At 39.7% G+C, this 19,469-nt stretch overlaps 1 protein-coding gene across 1 annotated transcript; it reads right to left on the bottom strand.

Moving 5' to 3' along the window:
- Positions 1-901: 901 nt before the first annotated feature.
- CPO (carboxypeptidase O) lies at positions 902-16,125 on the bottom strand. Its single transcript, XM_054381198.1, has 11 exons — positions 16,046-16,125; positions 12,310-12,385; positions 11,771-11,895; positions 8,869-8,983; positions 8,067-8,168; positions 7,216-7,320; positions 6,492-6,602; positions 4,234-4,327; positions 3,448-3,650; positions 2,385-2,469; positions 902-1,173 (listed from the first exon to the last, which is right to left on the bottom strand). The coding sequence occupies exons 1-11, from the start codon at positions 16,123-16,125 to the stop codon at positions 902-904; spliced, it is 1,368 nt and encodes a 455-aa protein (XP_054237173.1).
- Positions 16,126-19,469: the final 3,344 nt, after the last annotated feature.

Genomic DNA, 19,469 nt, shown 5'->3' on the forward strand with positions numbered 1-19,469 from the left:
CAAAGGATTAAGGTGGTTGGTAGGAAAGGCACCCCTCTGCAAACAGAATTTTTAAAATGTACCATCTGTAACGAAATCCCTGAGGAATCTGACCTTAAGAAAGAATTTGTTGCCACTGGTCACATCATTTTGTGTTGAGGATGTGAAGTTGATGAAGCAAAGAAATTGGTCTCTGCTCTGTACAGTAGAAGTAGCACCTCATCCTCATCTTCCTTTTCCCTTTCCTTTTTGTATTTTTGAAGAATTTGGGCAGTCTCTATCTTCACTAATCTGACTGCATGTAAGTGACAGGGCCACACTTCTTGTCTGTCCCCAGATGCTTGCACCAGCTTCACTCTTCAGCTTGTTTCAGGCTGTTGTTGGTGATTAACTGATTATGAGCTTCCCCTATCAGCATTCAAGGCCCCATATTTCCTGGTAAATCCCACTCTTAAGGGAAGGGAAGTGGATATCAAGGAAGCGATCCAATTGTCTGTAATGGGAAATGGGAACATTTGTGTCTCATAGATGTCCTGCTAATGCCAGCAAGACCCAAGAATCAGCAGGGTCAAACGTGGGGAGAATTGTGACAGAGCAGAACTGTGGCTGATGGAAGGGCTCTATAGGCTCAGGTGAGCCCCTGAAAACATGAAACAGGGAGCAGCAATATTCTTTCCTAATGTGTATTTATCATGGCTTCTTGTGAAGTGAGCAAGTGAACTTGGGAAAGTGACGCAGCACTTAATCCTTTCCTCCTTCCCTAAAACAGAGCTATCAAAACAACAAGTGGATGCTTGCATTTTGTGGTATGAGCCTTTATTGAAGTTTTTGACATTCGGTTCCTCTGCTCATGTAATTTTGTCTTTTCAAAAGGACAGTGTGCTTTGCATGGGAGTCTTCTGCTGGGTTCTCTAAGCCATTTTTAAGAAGCAGTCCATGTAAGTACAACATTCAGGCAAAGGCTCAGGCAAAGGCTGATGCCAGAGGTCAGCATCACAGCCCCATCTGGGAAGTACTTGTGGTCAACATAGTCTATGATAGCTGTCACAGCCAGCATAGTCTCCTCACATGTTGGTTGGATCTGGTTAGAAGGTAGAAGAAATCCGTAAGTACCCTTGTCTCGCAGTTCAAATGTATAGGAGAAAGGAATGCCAATCGTGTGAGCCCAGTCCCGTGAGGAGCCTGAGTTACTGTCTGTGAATTTAAAAACAGAGGGGAGATGTAGGAGTTAAGCATGGTCTTTCAAAATACTTCTTGCTGTAGTCAATTCAAGATTATACCAGAATCCCTGAACTGAACTGTATCTGTATATCATTGTGATGTGGAGAGCAGAGTTTCTAGGTGCTGCAATTCTTAATTATAGTAAAAGCCTTCCACAGATTTTCCTAAGTGAACCAACTCTCCATGAGATGGTATTGTACAAGACAAGGAGGTGAGTTCCAGGGTTTCTAAGTTTTTAACAGTTTTCTGTGATTAGTGTGGGGTACAAGAGGGACTGGCCATTTCTCTGTTCTGGTGCTTCATTTCCTACTCTGTCACTGCCTAGAATTTCTTTGAATATTTATTTTTAAGCATAATTTTGGTCATGTTTGAAATTTTCTGCCTACTCCCCAAATCAGTGTTCATCTTCCTCATGTTTTTTCTTACCTATGCAGTATAAATACAAACCCTGGCAAAATGCAGTCCTAGGTATGGACAAGATACTTCATACTTACACCACATTGCTCCTGCAGTAGGGGACTTGTGTGACTCAGGAGCTGGCACAGAGAGATGCTATGAATATGCAAAACCATAGGGGTACTGGAGCCAACTACTTACTGTGCTGAGTGGCTAGCATAACTTACTGCTTATTAGGAAAAGAATGTATTTACCAGACAGTCTCTAGGGCTCTCTAGTCCTCTATGTAAAAGACTATCAACTGGTGTGTTGGTGATGTGGCTATCCAGCCTATTAGGAAAAGGGTGAAACCAACATATTTCACAGAGAACTGTAAGAAGCTGCCATGAGATAATGTTCTGATGGAGTAACTATAGACCTGATGAGGATTTTAATTTTTGCCTGACTACAGTGAAGACAAATAGGAGTTTTGCTGCTGACTTCAGCAGAGCCAGGATGATCTATCACCAATGTCCTTCTGTCCCTTGTGATGTATCTGTGAGGAATTCATATCAATGAATTCTAATCAAGCTTCTAATCAATGCCTCCTTCCTTCCTGCAGTCAGCTTTATAATGTACAGTGTTACCTTGTATTTAAGTGCTGCTGCTTAGTTGTTCCAACAGGCCAGTCCATTAAATATTACTCAAAGAAGAAACAGCAGAACAGTACCTGCTGATGCTTGTGGCACATGGATTGACACTCTTCTTTGCAAAACAGAGCAATCAAAGGGGAATATAAAGAAACTTACATAAAATTAAAGAGGTTGGTCCTACTTGATAGCTGGTCCCATACTTTCCCACCAGGGCAGAAGCTGCTTGCTTTGCAACAAGCATCTGTAAGTTCAAAACAGACACAATATTGTCATCAATGCCAGTACATTTGGCAATTATTTATTACCTAAACAATAATACATAATACATAAATTACCTAAACTTTGATCTCTTTCAGTTTTACATTTATGTATGATCACCTTTAAGTCTTGATATTATTAGTTCAGGACTTTAGAGAAACCTATTATAAATGTTTGGGCAAACCTGTTTTGATTTTTTAAAATGCAAATTACGTTTACATTTTTTAAATGTCTCTGCTATTAGGTAGAGAAGGTACTTGCTTTGTTGTAAAGGAAGCAGGCTGCATTTTTGAGAATTAGAGTATAGGCTCTTTAACACTGATACTGACTGCAGCAGTGATTGATCTCTTACACTTGTTATATTGCCATAGATTCTGTATCACACCATCTTTAGAAACTGAACCATGGACAGACTAAATTACTTCTCCAATGACTCACATGAAGTCTGAAGCCAAGTCCTTCATGCTCTTGACTACTGCTCCAGATATTGGAATGTTCATAGATACTCATGTTAATGAGGTCGTATTAGAAAACTCAGAAATTGAGGGGACAAGTAACAAAGTAATAGGTTCCTACTTTACTTCCATTTTCCTAGTGAGCACATTTGGAATACCCATTCTGGACACAATTGTGGCAACCATGTGTGTATGATGTGCTGGCATCCTATAGTGCAAGCACATGCTTGTATGCAGAAAGAATTTGGTGTTTTTCTCCAGTTACCTTGCATCACAGTAACACTGTCTGTAGTAGTTTAATTTTCCTGACTTGAAACGAAGGATTAAGATTAATTCTGAGGCAAATAAAGCTTTTTGATACTGTGCAGAGTGTCAGCAGCTCTGGGAACGAATGCCTTAAATAAGCCTATCTCCTCTGAAGGAAAGGCAAGAGGGCAAATAGAGTTGTACTATATGGTACTACCTGTACTTATTCTCTACCATAGAAGATTAATGTTTTGCCCTACCAGTTCTTCACTGTTACTTGGAGGTTCAGTTGTTGAGCCATAAGGCGTGAGGATGTACTGTCCATAAGAGTGCATTGTTAAATAGCACAAAATGTCACTCTTCTTCTGTTCAATAAACTGAGCCACAGCTCTTGTCTCAGGCTCTGATTCTGGTCCAGATCCACAGAATACTTCACTGCTGCAGTTGTGAGAAACACCAACACCTGAAGAGGAATACAGAAAGTGAATCAAAGGAGAAACATATAAACACCAGTTCAGAGGGAACAGGGGAATTTACATCAGAGTGTTAAGACATGTGTTTATGTGGGCAGGGAGACTAGACAGCTCAGTGGGACTTTAACATTTTACTCTGTTGGTAACAACTAAAATTTACTACAAGACTGAAGTATTTAACACATATTTACAGGCTGCCAGCAATGAAAACAATCTACACCACCACAGTGTTCCACCTGCCAGGGAAGCTTTGGGGGCTCCTTGAAATACATGACAAACAGAAATACTGTCTTTTAAGTGACTAACTCCTAGCATTGCTGGCCAGAGCTGATGCTTGCTGCTGCAGTAAATTAGAGGTATAGTTATATTAGCAGCAATTTTCTGATCACAAAAGTAAATGCCAGTTGAAAGTCAATGACTTAATATTTTTACAAACCAGGTTTTTATATTTACATATGTCTTGATAACAACAAGATGAGTATTCCTTTCTTATAGGACCTCATTTTCCTTCAGAGACTATTTATTACTCTTGCTTTACATTTGTGTTTATGATCTGAAGTACTTGAAACTTACTGCCCCAGGAGGAATTGAAGTTTCGGTTCAGATCTGTCCCATAGCAGGTGCCACCGTTCATATGTGGAGAACGGTTTTTCCTCCACAAACGTTCCTAAACAAAAGGAACTTCATTTACATAATAACTCAGTGATGCATAGGACCTAGTGATAATATGGTGTAAAGACTTCTTTATTTTAGACCTCCATATTCTGTAGAACTCTTTCAACTATGTGCAAGGCTGAAAAAGCTTCTTGATAGAACTTTTTACGGACTACAGCCAGGCTGCCATCTTCCACAAGCCTGTATCGACCTTGAGTTTCCTGAGCTTTAAAAAACAGAGGTATGCTTTTTCTGTAGTACTCAACTGCTTTCGTGCAGTGTTACACTCCTTATAAATACTTGGCACTGTGAGGGGTACTTTTGTGTCCAAGAGATGATAGCTGAACTTATGCTTGTTTCAGACACAAGAAGATGAATGCTTTTTTTTTGTCAGCTAATCTTGCCGCTGCTCTGTAGTTCCCCACTATACTCACTGCTATACTTAGTTCTCTGCAGACCTCACTGCACTGCCTGTATGAGCTTCCCAGCTGAATTACTTCTACATCCAAGTGCAGTGTGTAGCGTGCCCTAAGCCTGCCAGGGAGCAAGCTGGGAGACAGCAAGATCCAGGTGGTGGTAGGCTAAGCCTGTGGGGCCATGCTGAGGTCCTGCATTAAAAGGTGTTTCAGCTAAGCCCAGGAGCCTGGAAGTATGGTGAGACTTGCTGAAGACCAATATTTTGCATTATCCTCTGTAGAAGGGAATAGATTTAAGGTTTCTAGGTATGTACTTTCAGCTGCCTATGACCTCTGTATAGCCCCAACCCAAGATAACGCATGTGGTCACCCGAGAGCTTGCTTGCTTTGTAGAGTAAAAATTTTACTTGTTAGACTACAGAACTATAGATAAAAAATGAGGCAGGTGGAACATTGAAGAATAACCATTGTCTGTGGCCATTGAGCTCTCACTCGACTTAAAGAGTATGCAGTTTTGGAAGGTCAAGAAAGAAAGAAGTTGTTTCGAAACCTGACAAGAAAGAAGAACAAATGAGAACAGACTGAACGTTTATGAAATTCTGTCAAAAGTTCTAAGAATTCCGAAGATTATGTATGCTCTGATAGAATCATATATATAGAGATAGTTATAGTCTGATTCTTTGTCACTCTCTGAGGAGGTGACCCAACGCTGCTGTTCCTGCTAACCCCTCACAATAAAGTGCTGTTCAGAGTAACCCATCAGAGTTTGAGTCTCATTCAGGGTACAGTGGGAAGCTGCCTCTTTCGTTTTCTGCTTCATCCTCCATGTGAGAAAAGGAAGATTGTGGGGGCATCCCTATTTCTGTTGCCAGTTAAGGATTCACTGGTAGATCGTAGAGGTGAAACACCCCCAAGGGGTGGAACATCCCCAGAGGGAGGCCGCAGGTGTTGTAACATTCCCTGGCTGCATTATTCCCATTATTCCCATTCCCTTTTCTGCATTAGTCCTGTATAAGGAACAGACCTTCTGGTCAGCTCTCTGTTGGCTCTGGGCGTTTTGGCTCGTAGCTGTGCCATCGCTCTCGGCTGTGTGGGAGGGAGGCCTGGCTGGCAGGAATCATTTTCTGCTGCGTAACAGGGCCTACGGGGGGGGGGGACTAGGCTGTCCCCGATTCTGACTGTATATGTCCTTTTCCCTTAATGCCTTTTGTACTTTGTTTACTTTTGTAAATATTATTTCTATGTAACTTCTAGTTCCATGTGAGTGTTTTTATGCACTCCTTTGGGTTAAATTCTGTAGCCTGTCCTGAGCCAGAGGCTCAGCCCAGAACAGTTTCAAGATCAAATAACCCAATATGTGGACCAGTTCTCCTCTTGTGCTGCAGAGGTGCTTAGATCCATCTGCTGGTTCAGATCTCTTGTGAGGAATGACTGACTCATCCAGGCATGCTTAACTCTATCAACAAAGCTTGAGCTGTTAGCAGGGTAGTAACTCAAAAGCAATTGATCCTGAGCTTTTGTCCTTCTTTCTTCCCAGGTCTCATGACATTGGCCAGGAATTTTTAGCCCTGTAATCTCAAACGACTGCTGATTTACCAGAAGAACCAAAACCTCTGTAGGAGGATTTGTGTGAGTAATGATTCTGTTGTTGTTCTTTGTTGAAATATAATTACTGTGATTGTATCTGAAATTAACAAAACATGCTGCACACATCTAACCTAGTTCCTAATCTAATCTAGTTCCTGGATTATGGTTACTTACTTTTTCCCAGGAATACATGTAGCCATCAATATTGAGGACTGGCAAGACATAGAGGTCCAAATTCTGCAGAAATCTACTTATCTTTGGGTCAGATTTGTAATTTTGAAGAATCTGCAGAGAAAAAACATAGAGGATTGAGTAGAGTCTCTAGTGGTAATCACTGGAAAGAGCTAGTTTAGAGCTATCATCAGGGAATCATTCACTCCTGGATATCACCATGGTGTACAGAATCTACTTATCTCCAGGTATGTTGAGATATCTACTTTTTGCCATTGACAAAGTGACAATGTAGCCAATTACAGTATACTTCATGTGGATACAGTCTTGCAGGTATGAAAGCCATATGATGGCATACCTGCACTCCAGATACTCCATAACAGGTGGAACATTGTTGTGCCACATCTTTGGGTTGCTTTATTCCAGAAGGACTGTGGCTTTGTGATGCAGAGAGGCTTAATCCAAAAGCCACTGTGGAAAACGGAGAGATTGCTATCAAGTTCAGTGGTTTTGGAATCAGTTCAAGTGGAGGAAACAACACACTAACAAATATTGTCCCATATCTCTTCTCAAAAAACTGTGATTTGGATTTCAGTCTCCACATTAGTACTATGTACTAATTTTGAAAACCATATTTTAAAGGAAAAAGCATAATTCTTGGTACCACAATACAGAAGAAAGTATCCAAAGCGATATGAATTTTTAAAGTGGAAAAGTGAGGACTCACTTCTTTCACAAACCACTGGCAGAAGGCCGGAGAGATCCATTCTCTGGCATGAATTCCACAGTCCATCCAAACAATCTTTTTGGTTTTATGTGATGGCTGACTGATCTGAAAGAGAGTAAAAATGATCGTTAGAATAAAATAGCCTAGCATAATACGAAAGAAAAGGATGTGCCTTGATTTGCCATTGAGCTTTCCGAGATGATTATAATTACAGACATCATTATGGCAAGCTCTACTTCCTAATAACCTCATTTCCCTAGTATTGCAGGGCAAGAGTTTTAAAGTGTCTGTTGTGCAGGAGTGTCAATACAATATTTCTTTTTAATTTATGGTAGTCATTCACAGGACTGGTTCCTACTTTGAGATTTTCTCTTTTCAGAAGGGGAAGCACAAAAAGGCAGGGAATTTAATTTTACTCAGTGATAGGAACATATTAGACAATAACTAACTCAATTATTAAGACTATGGTTTTTACTAGAACATCCAATAAAAAATATCATGGAATACTCAGAGCAGAAAGGCTGTATGCTATAAAAGTAATAAAACCAACAAAATAAAACTTTTTATCCTCACACACTGCTGTTGCCAAGCTGGTTTCAATTTTATTTGTATTTCTAAACAAGACTTCCATTAAATTTGTTGTTTTCACTGCATAGTAGCAATAGCAAGGTTATGGTGATAGTGTATATGAAAGCTGGCAAATCTTACTGTACTGCAGAAAAGAAAAATGATCTGTTATTTCAGTGTATTGTGATGAGCACTATCTTAGGAAAGATCTGAATCTTCTCTTCTCCGGTATGCTTTTTTTGTGAAGATACCTTTTATTCATTTTAAGAAGATTCTTCCCTTACCTGTAGATAGTACATTTCTCGATTCTCAACTGTCTTCCCCAGGTAATGCTGAGTCACCAGCTCACTGTAGCTCTTCTGAATCTGAATCATCCATTGATAAATCTGAAATAGTCAGAATTGTTGATCCAAGGTGAGTTTCCTTCTCTTTCTCATCTCCATTTCTGGATTAAAGCGTATTCTTTTCCTTAGACAAGCAACGTTTTCCTCAGAGCTTATTTCAATCTGTATATCACTGAGACTCATGGAAAGCCTTTCACTTGCCTTTGAACAAAGGCGTGGTTATATCTCACTAAGTGATAAAAGATAATATCACAGCAATACAACACTGGTGCTCTATCCTGGACCTCATTCAACAAGCCCATCCTATTCAGCATATTGATTTCACCAAATACGGAGTCATACCACCTAATCTTCAAAACTGTATTACATTGCACTTCACATTTGGTTCAGTATCAAATACGCTATGACTTAAGTGAATAAATACTAGAGATAATGACCAGGCATTACAGGGCAGAAAGGTAGCAAACCAACCAACTGAACCCCACCATATCATTTGCAAAACAGATGGCTACTTCACACAGAATATTTAGGTTTTGGTCATGGACGAACTGAGGATTTAATCAAAATCAATGGCAAATTCATGTTCACTTCAACCAGATCAAGATTCTAGTCAAAGAGTAAGGATTGATTCTACAAAGAAAACAAGCCAGAAAGAGCTCCACTGACTTCAGCTGAGCTTTCTGCAAGCATAGTGTTGAACTGTGTCATTTGCAAAAGAGCAGCAGCTTGCATTCCTCTTTACCTCTTCCATTGGATGATATTCAGTGTAGACATAACCTTCTGGAACCTGCCTATGGCTGCTCCTTTCCCTTGGCATGCTCTGATCCACAAGTTCCTGCACATTAGGAATTAAGACTCTAGGGAAGGGGAAAGAGGAGATAGAAGAGAAAGCAATCACTAACAATTACTGCAAAACTTCAAAGTACTGAGATTTTCACTAGATTTTAACAATAAGTTAATTAATTTACCAGATTTTTTTCCCTAACATTGACAATTCTATAAAAAACAATCAAAGAAACATACAAGTAAACAAACAAACAAAAGTGATATCTTTTCTTCACCTCTTCTGCTTCTGGGCAAAACTCTGCTTGCATTCTAGCTACAGATTAGTTCAGAAATAAGTGTATCACAGGTATTATTCCATGGTCAATGGAATCTTTTCATTGGCTTCAGAGGGCTTTGGGTCTGTGCTTTCTCACTGCACTCAGCCCCTTGCAACACTGTTACAAATCTGTACTCCTAAAGGCTTGCAGTAAAACAATTGGAAACGTAGCTTAAACAGGATTGATTTCCAACACTGTAAGTACTAACAGGCTATTCTGCTAACAGTGGCACTGATTGGCAATTCTGGAAACTACACATAAGAAGCTTTTAAGAGTAGACACATCTGACTTTCAGTCTGAGCTTTGATGTTTATTCACATAGGAACTTCAAACGAAAATTCAGGCAGTGCAAATTCCCATGAACTGAAATCACACACAGAAAATACCTGGAGAACTGAAATCCCAGAGTCTGACACAGTCAGAATATTGATGTTCTGATTATGATTTGTCATTTCTATCTCTATCATTATATACCTCACTGTCATGTTACCTTCCTTGCATGTCAACTGCCTTCTAGAAGGTGGTTCTTGCTTTGAATCTAAGAGCTTTAACATTGCCATACTCCTTCCAACCCCTTTGAAATATAAAGCCAAAATTTCAGCTTGACTTTTAAATTCTTCACCTCTTTCTTTCAGGAACCCCACACAAGGTGGATACAGCTTTGGCCCCAGTCCAAGGGGAAAAAAAATAAAATTAAGCTCCTAACTTCAGTTTAATGTTTCCATTTCCACTATAATCACCTGAAACCATTAGAAATTGAAGAGTCTTGACATAAATAAGAGGTTAAATATCTTCTGGAATGTTACCTATGTCCTGAATACCTAAACCTGACGCTAGATCATTTGTACTGGCTTCCACCTCACCTCTCTCCTACTCTGGTTGTCAGGGCATCACACTTACTAAAAAGAATTTGTCAGGCGAGATGCAGGATGTCAAGATCAGCTTTAACTCTAAACATCTTTGAAGTGGCACTGGTCCTCCTTTAACTTATCTCTGATTAGTAATAAGTAAATGTCAGTGTAAGCCTATAGGACATTTGTCAACAGCTTTGAATGACCAGCTTTGTAGCCAGCAGGACAAAGGAGGTTATTCTTCCCCTGTACTCAGCACTGGTCAGCCCACACTTTGCATACTGTGTCCAGTTCTGGACCCCTCAATTCAAGAAAGATGTTGAGGTACTGGGACGTGTCCAGAGAAGGGCGATGAACCTGGTGAGGGGCCTGGAACACAAGCCCTAGGGAGGGAGCTGGGGTTGTTTAGCCTGGAGAAGAAGAGGATCAGGGGTGACCTCATTGCTGTCTACAACTACCTGAAGGGAGGTTGTAGCCAGGTAGGGGTTGGTCTCTTGTCTCAGGCAACCAGCAGCAGAATGAGGAGACACAGTCTCAAATTGTGCCAGGGGAGGTATAGGCTAGATATGAGGAGGAAGTTCTTCACAGAGAGAGTGATTGCCCATTAGAATGTGCTGCCCAGGGAGGTGGTGGGATTGCCATCCCTGGAGATGTTCAAGAGAAGACTGGATGAGGCACTTAGTGCCATGGTCTAGTTGATTGGATAGGGTTGGGTGATAGGTTGGACTGGATGATATTGGAGGTCTTTTGAAACTGGGTAGATTCTATGATTCATTGATTCTGTGATTCTAAGATTGCTTATTTGAAATAGAGCTAGCTACTGGTTATCTGGAAAAGTGAATTCCAAGTGAGAATGGGACTGTGTGAGGAATAGATCTTATTTAATCCCATTTGGCTTTATAAGCAAACTTTGTATCTGGATTAGATCTTCTGGTTGGAAGTAGAAGTGTGGCAGCTAGTGAAGAAGTGTGGCTGGGTAGGTGTGATCTTAGGCCATTTGCATCCTGTGGCTCCCAACTGTGTGCTGTGGGGTCCTGGGATAAAGGATCCAGGCTGCAATGTTGCTGTCTGTCTGGTCTTGGGAAATTCTCACCAGAGGTTTGTGTGTGTGAGACAGGAGTAGGAACCTGCAACTTGGAAGAACCTGGCTAAATATAGACTTTGAAAGGGTTCTTCTGCAAACCAGAGGAACAGAAAAAGATGGAAAAGGGAAAATGAGAGCTACAAACTTCTTCTCTGCAGTAATACCAACTAAATGCTTGGATTCTCTGAAAAGAAGGAGGACCCTGTGTTCGAGTACCCATGCTTTCCAAGAGGAAAGCATGCTTCTGTAAGTGGTGGTTGTACCAAGTTTGGCTTCCTGACTGCAGACAAAATAACAGTCATACATCTGAGTGCCATCCTCTGTCACTGAGACAGCAACAGCAGGAAACAAGATAGATAAGGCACACATCTCAGCTCCAAATTTACAGTCCAGGCTACTTGGAAGGTGGATAAACAGAGCATAGAGGAATGTGCTTTTAAAACCCAAAGGGATATATAGCATCTGTGCATTGGGTAGGTCAAGGTAAATTGGAGGCACTTGGAGCAAAGGTTGGGTCCTATCATCAGAACTTGCTGACTGTTCATTTAAAAAGGCCAGGTCCTTTTGTGACAGCAAGGAAGATTGTTAGGAAATTGGAGGGTTTACTTGTAGGAGACCATATGCCGATCTAAGCTGTCTTTCACCTCCTTCACCAGAGGGGCTGAGACCCTTATATGTAGGTCTTCTCCAACACAGATATCTTGAGGCAGCAAGGGTTTCCACAAATCCAGCTGTGCAGAGAAGGAATGTACAAATCAAGCTCTGTTTTCAGAATGAGAAAAAATATTTAAGACAGAGTAGATGTATATCAGTAAATAGAAGAAATTTTCCTTCAAATTCTCCTCCTAACTGTTCTGTAGCCATCTGTTCATAGAGCATGCAGCATAGGCTTAAAGTTTGCATTGGCTCAGGCATGACTGATAAGGAGCAGCACCTTTAGCGAGTCATGCAAAGAAACTAGATTCTTCCCATAAATTCCTTTGGGTAGTGGAATGGCAATTCCACCCTGCACTAAGGAAAAAAGAAGTTAGGTAAAGCTCTTTCAAGTTTATTTTAACCTTCATTCCTGCCCACATTTACATGCTCATCTGTTCAACAGACCAAGACCCACTCTGTTTTTTTTGGGCACACTTGGTTATTCTTACCAGTAAAGTGCTGCAGAGATGCTGAAGATGCTGGACTTGTTGAAATGTTTCTGGAACAATATGTAAGACCTGATGCCTAGAAATTGAGCAGAGGAACAAGATCAGTTTCAATGTCTGTTAAAGTATCTGTGAATTCATAACCCAAAAGAAAATATTTTCTTATGTAGAAGAAAGACAGAACATGTAATCAAGTGCCGTTCCAAAAAAAAAGTATCTGGTGAATACGAGTGGTGAATTTCTGGAATGTTTTAGCTACAAATAGAACTAGGTGATGTGAGTTTTCTGTTGCTAGAGCATTAGTATGACTCTGCTCCCTTGCCACTGGCAATTTTTTTTTTTAAATCATATCAGCTTCACTGAAGCCAACTGCTCACATGAGCCCTGGTCTTTGCAGGACCAAGACCAAACCAAGATAAGTAGTAATATATAACAAACCATTTATTTATATAAGATGTCCTTTTCTTTTTTCTTTTCTTTTCTTTTCTTTTCTTTTCTTTTCTTTTCTTTTCTTTTCTTTTCTTTTCTTTTCTTTTCTTTTCTTTTCTTTTCTTTTCTTTTCTTTTCTTTTCTTTTCTTTTCTTTTTTCTTTCTCCTTTTCAGGAATTATTCCAGATAAACTTGAGTCTTTGTTGATCTATTTCAGCATGCAAAAACATTAGATAGCCATGATAAATGAATATTGCTGAGAGCCTTTTGCTATCAGCCAATTGCTGATATGTTCACAAGCTACTTGTCATGAGAACAGTTGATTTATTCTACAAATAGCTAATAGTGCAGTCTCCAAAACTGTGTATTATTACTCAAATTTCTAGCCTACTGCTTCACAGTCGCCTTCAGTGACTTCAGTGGGCCTTGGACCCTTTACAGAACAAAGACAAAAAAAAAAAAAAGGAACATTTTGCATTTTAAAGCTTTTGTAACAGAAATTCTTGTTGCCAAAGCTTTGCATGGTTTTTTATTAAAGCCATGGTCATTATGGTCACCAATATACTATGTTCTCATCATCTGAACTGCAACTGCTATCATTTGTGCTTCCAAATGTGCAATTATCAGCTTAATATACATGCAAATAGAATTCACTATTCAGTCACATTATCCATGGAAAAATATGGGGATTTGGGTTTTTTACGTCTCTTTTAAAAATATCACCTTTGCTGACAGAAACATAGAACCTGATAGTTAAAACAGACTGTTTACTACTGGTTCAGGTGACGCAGTTAGACTATTGGACCCTCATCTATGGGACAAAATTATTACATTTGCCTTGCTAATGATTTGGTATGATAGTCATGATAGCTTTGTAATAAATCTTGTAGATACAGGATAAACATCTTTCCTAGGAGAATAAACATCTCAGCTGCAGTTCAGAGTTTATTCTCTCTAAATGCCTAGGCTCGCTTTGCTCTTTGTCTATCAGGAAGGGGAACAATATCCTGTAATATCTTTCTATCCTCATTGACATTATGTCTTAATTACACCAAATGAAAGAAATGCCAGACAGTCAGATTGCTGCCAGATGGCCAGCTCTTATTTACTGATAAACCTTTTACAATAGCCAGTGTGGAGAGAAATGATTTTTAATAGTAAACTAAGATTAGAAAGCACACACTCGTTTATGATTATGGACTATGATTCTCAGTGGAGAAGTACAAAGTCAGGCTATGTGACCACGTGAGAACAACAGTTTGTTTTTTAATGCTACAGTTAAGCTTTCTTACCAAATTAAAAAACTGTTCTCAGCACAAGCTCTGTTTCCTTGGATGCTCATATACTGCAGAGCAAATGGCAATAAAAATGGGCTTTTTTAGTCATTTTATCTTTGTGCAGGTACTGCCCACCCAGTGTCACACTGACCATTTGATTGAGTGTGTTTTTAAACTCCATGCAAGTATTCAATAGGTTAAGACCTGGACAGCAATAAGAAACAAAAATGAAGACTGCATTACCAAGGGTCTGTTGAATTCTCATCAGTGAAACTGATAGGCTCTGGCTCCATCTGAAGACTAAATATTATCCAAGGCAAAAAAAACACATTCTAAAGAGAGAACTAGTGATTCTGTATGTTCTGCCAAGAGCTTTGCCAGGAGAGGTATTGAATAGGTATACTATGAAGGAACTTACTTGTAGCAGGTATGACTTGGTTTTATCTCCTTTTTGAAACTGTATTCTGGGTATATATAATTAGTCTACAGGCATTCAGCACTCAGCTACTTTTTTCTTACTTTAGAAAATTCCATGTGCAAAGTTATATGTGGATAGCTGGCCTCTCTCCACATTATATTTTTGCCCCTCCAGCAAATACCAGCTGCTGTAAAGGGAGAGTGACCTATCATTCCTTGTGAAATTGAGGGTAAATGAAACCAAATAGTTTAGATAGGCAAAGAGCATTGTTTTATATCACTCATTTTCTTATGAAGCAGAAGGGAAAATGGAAAAGGCATAAAAAATAGACATTTCATGCTTTTCAAAAACATTAATCAGTAATAAAAAGTGTGATAATCTAATTCTCTGAACACCTTGAGGTGAAGATTGTCTGAACCAGTTCCATTAGCATTTTGTTTGTTTGTTTGTTAATGTTTCATATTTCCTACAGGGGTTCTGTATCTGAGCTTCTTTTGAGACACTACCTTTTCCATAAAACCTCAGCTGTCTTTTATTACTGGGTAATTTTGCCCAGTCATACACACACATACACTTTATACTCAGAAAAGGCACTTTATTCCTACAGCATCTGATTTCAAAATTCATTATGAAAGAGACTAAGCTAAGCCAAACGCATTTCAGCTAATGGAAGCAAAGCATCCTGAGGTACATTGTCTCCTACGGCTGCAGCCATATCTTTGTTGGCTTGGATTTGGTTCACTCTTTCTTCATTTCCCATCTTTATAGTTTCTTTCAAAATCTTATAAAGCTTGTATCTTAGTAATCCTTTCTCCAGATTTTCAGTTCATAAATGTTACAGAATCACAAAATCATAGAACCACAGAACGTTAGGTGTTGGAAGGGACGTCTAGACATCATTGAGTCCAACTCCCCTGCCAAAACAGGATCACCTAGGGCAGGCCACAAAGGAATTCATCCAGGTAGATTTTGAAAGTCACCAGAGACGGAGACTGCACAAGCTCTCTGGGCAGCCTCTTCCAGTGTTCTCTCACCCTCACTGTAAAGAGTCTCCTCATGTTGGGTGGAACTTCATGTGTTCTATCTTGTACCCTGTTACTGGGCACCAGCAAAAAGAGACCATCACCTTCATTTTGACACCCACCCCCCAGATACTTATAGACATGAGTGAGATCCCCTCTCAGCCTTCTCTTCTCAAGACTAAACCGGCCCAGCTCTCTCAGTCTTTCTTCATAGGAGAGATATTCAAGTCCCCCAGTAATCCTTATAGCTCTCCATTGGACTCTCTCTTGAACAGGGGAGCCCAAAACTGGACACAATATTCAAGGTGTGGTTTTCCCAGGGCACAGTAGATGGAGAGGAGAACCTCTCTAGACCTGCCAGACTCACTTTTTTTCATGCACCCCAGGATGCCTTTGGCTCTCTTGGTCACAAGGGCACATTGCTGTCCCATGGATAACTTGCTGTCCGCTAGGACTCTGAAGTATTTCTCCATGGGGCTGCTTTCCAGCAGGATGACCCCTAGTCTGCACTGCTTACATTACTATTATTTTTACACAGTTCCTGGGAATTTCACTGCATGCACAGTTCTTCATGATACCCTGTTCACACTCACCTGTCATATGGCAATTTCAAGCTGAGTTTTCCAGGAATTAACATCCCCAGAGAAAAGATGATCCCAAGAAAAATCTGCATCTTTGTGCAAAGGACCCAGCCACAACAGTGCAGGACTAGAGAGGAGGATAGATCTGGACCAAACACTTCATTTATGCATTTACAATATATAACCAGACTTATCCTGGGAGGGAGCCTGCCCTTGTTGAATCATTAACTTCACTTTAAATAGTCCTACTTTTTTATGATTCTCAAATCTCTCTTGCCCACCAGAAACATATACAAATAGTCACATGGCTTCTTCTAAGAGGTACAAGGATTATTCTACATGTCACCTTCAAATTCTTGAAAATATGTGACAAAGTTGTTAGTCATCAGAGAAAGTGTTACTCTGCAAGGTCCATGGCAACTAGTAAAGATTAGCTTATGAAAATCATAGGGATGGGAAAACCAGGAGAACATTGGTAAAACAAGCTCAGTCCTTGCTTTCTTCTTTCCTGTGTTTATGTCTTTGTGGAGCATTTCTTTGTCTTCTTAACTGTGATTCTGTCATTGGCCTAGCCAAAAGGAGGACATGAAAGAAAGAACCAACGTTCCTGTAAAAGGAAAAGATGGGGACATCAGTCTCATGTAAACCACTTTGAATTGAACCAGATCAGTGTCTGGCCACATACTATCAACTTTATACTGTCATAAACACTGTTTTTATTACATATTCAAACCAGTGGGCTTGTTACTATCTAAAATGTTTAAATTTTTTGCTTAGCTCATGTATCAAGGGTAAACAGTTTAATTTCTTCCTTAATAGACTACACTTAGACATACAGCACAGTTCTACTGAAAGAAATTGTTTCACTCAACTTCTCTCTTGGATTAAAGCTATCCCATGGTGATTTAATGCAGAAAACTGCATGGATTTGGGGTGAACAGAGTCCAGTAATTCAGTTTTTTTGTGTACGCGTGCAGTGGACACTAATTGTAATGATGGTACTTCTGTAAATCTTTCTCAGCAAAGCAGTCCTCTTCCATTACTGCCAAGACTGCCATCAAGGAAACAGGCAGCAGAACTAACTCAGTGTAAAGGAGTAAGGGCTTAACTCAAAAGTGTGTTCTCACAAAACCAGGCTGCATGCAAAAGAAGAGTATGTTCTTCTTAATAAATGACACCAGACTCCATTTTCTTGCCACACACTATAATCTGCTCAACAGCCTGAACCTGAAAAAGGTCAGTATTTCCCTCCATGCAGATACCCAATCTACAGTGAGTTCCAGAAGAGCTGAAGGAAGTCCAGTTTACAGCATTAGAAGCAGCTCAGTTTGGGAGGAATTAGATAAACAAGCTTGTGTTGAAGACCATATTCCACACCTGAAAGTCAGGACATCTGCTCAGATAACCTTTGCATTTGCTTCCTTTGCCTCCATCACTGCTGTGAGGTGGAGTAATGTTTTGAAGTCTTCCTCAGTGTTGTTTGTACCCTTTGACCAGATTGAAATGTGGGGTTCAATCCGTTGACAGAGACTCAGAATGTAGGAACAAGAAAAATGGAGGAATAAAGGAAAAAGCGAGAAGGATTTTTTTTTTCTTACAAAAAACATATGCACAAATAGAACAGATCAGGATACACACTAAAATTCAACCTCAGTCCAAAGCTTACACTTCCAAGCTGAAAGCAGAATCTATTTATTCTGTGGTGAAAACATTATTCCTATGATGCCAAATAGTTATGAAGATAGATAGGGTCATTTTACTTAATGGGCGTAGGACTCTGAAGAAATGACAGTTGCTTACTAGGTCTTTGATTCAAATTCCTTTGAAGTCTGGTTGATTTTAATGGGCTTTAGATTAAAGTCCTGTGCAAATAATCATGGATATTTCTCACCAATTTAAAAAATGGACTTGTCTGGGGAATCCACCAGAAGATTTTCTCAAAGAAGACAATACTTAAGCATGTACACAATGTTCAGCTTGCAAGCAGCACTGATAAATTCAGAATAAAAGCCATTAGAGGTAAAAATGCAAAAATATCTCGGGACAGTTAACTTCAACAAGCCTATTGCCCTCTTGGCCATAAAAACATCTCTCTCAGTAGTAAAGTCTGCTCTTGGTCAGGTTCTTACTGACAGCTGCTTATCTTTCTAGCAAATGTGCAAGGCAGCTTAATCCATTTATTCCCTCCTTGAATACTGCATGAAAAAAGGCACAGGACATTATGGGGAAAGGAAAGGTCATAAACACGGCACAAACACGCCACAAATATGAAACCATGCAGTGTGCTTTCTCACGATCAAGTTTACTTTGCAGGTCTTCCATATGTTATTCATAGAGATTCAGAATATTTCTTCAGCATCGGTTTAGCCTCTCAACTGCCCCATGAGACAAGCAAATATTATTTCCACTACTTAAAAGATTAAGGAAAAAGGGGGGAAAAGTGGCTCCCCAAGGTGACATAGGAACACTGCTGCAAAGCCAGGAATAGAATTCAGATCTCCTGGCTCCCTGTCTAGTGCTTCCTTAAATATATGACCATCTGCTCTCCTGCTGGAAGTATAGATACTATATGCTGACTCCAACAAGCTAGCTGCTAAGCCTGTTAGTTTATCCTCTTTTTATCCCATACTGATATCATCTCAAGCTAAGCTTTTGGCCTGGCGTCAAAGTGATTTCCAGTGTTTGAATGATTTGACCTGCTTGTTATTGTTTTAACCTTGCACCACACATATGCTCAGCTATTTGTGACTTATCTGCATACAGTCTGTGTAGCAACAACTACCAGCTAGAACTGTTTTGTTTAAAGATTTCATACTGAAGCACAGCACATGTTTTAAACAATTATCTTACAGAGGCAAATTTGATCCTTGCAGCTCCCTGCAACCAGATTTCCTACTGAGCTGAATGTAACTTTCAAGGACAAAGACCTTATTAAAAAAGACCAAAAAAATTACACACTTGTGTGTTTCCACAAACATCAGATCATCATGTTAAGTTTTCTCAGTTCTATAGCAAAATCCCACACTGACACCATCTGAACTGAAAAACAAACTAGAACTAGATGGAATTCAACATGATCAACATGTTGGCTGCTTTTTTTAAATCATCACCTTGATGCTGAGAAAATTATCATCCAGTAAATCTCCTCTTGTTGCTGCAGAAAACTCACAATACATGTCCAAGACAGAATCATCACTCAGTAGGGTCAGTACAATAGCATGCTGACTAATATGCCTTAAATCTCAGTCTCCTCCCCCACTGAAGATGGGAGGTGGATACTTCAGATGTTTTAGGGAAATATTCTCTGATTACCACTGTAGCTTTTCTTGGAGGAAACACACAATGAATTGACAGTTCTGTTTCCCATTGACTTATCATAGGAAATAGCTTATTCTATAGGTATTGTCTTTTTCTATAAATACTAAAAGATAGTTCT

The sequence above is a fragment of the Indicator indicator genome, chromosome 5, assembly GCF_027791375.1.
Source record: "Indicator indicator isolate 239-I01 chromosome 5, UM_Iind_1.1, whole genome shotgun sequence".
In the NCBI taxonomy this organism is placed as follows: Eukaryota; Metazoa; Chordata; class Aves; order Piciformes; family Indicatoridae; genus Indicator; species Indicator indicator.

Coding starts and splice junctions, on each gene's coding strand:
- CPO (XM_054381198.1), bottom strand. CDS start 16,125: ATGCAGATTTTTCTTGGGATCATCTTTTCTCTGGGGATGTTAATTCCT. Junction 11,896..12,309: donor ATCTCTGCAGCACTTTACTG/GTAAGAATAACC, acceptor TTCTCTGCACAG/CTGGATTTGTGGAAACCCTT. Junction 8,169..8,868: donor AATATCATCCAATGGAAGAG/GTAAAGAGGAAT, acceptor TGACTATTTCAG/ATTTATCAATGGATGATTCA.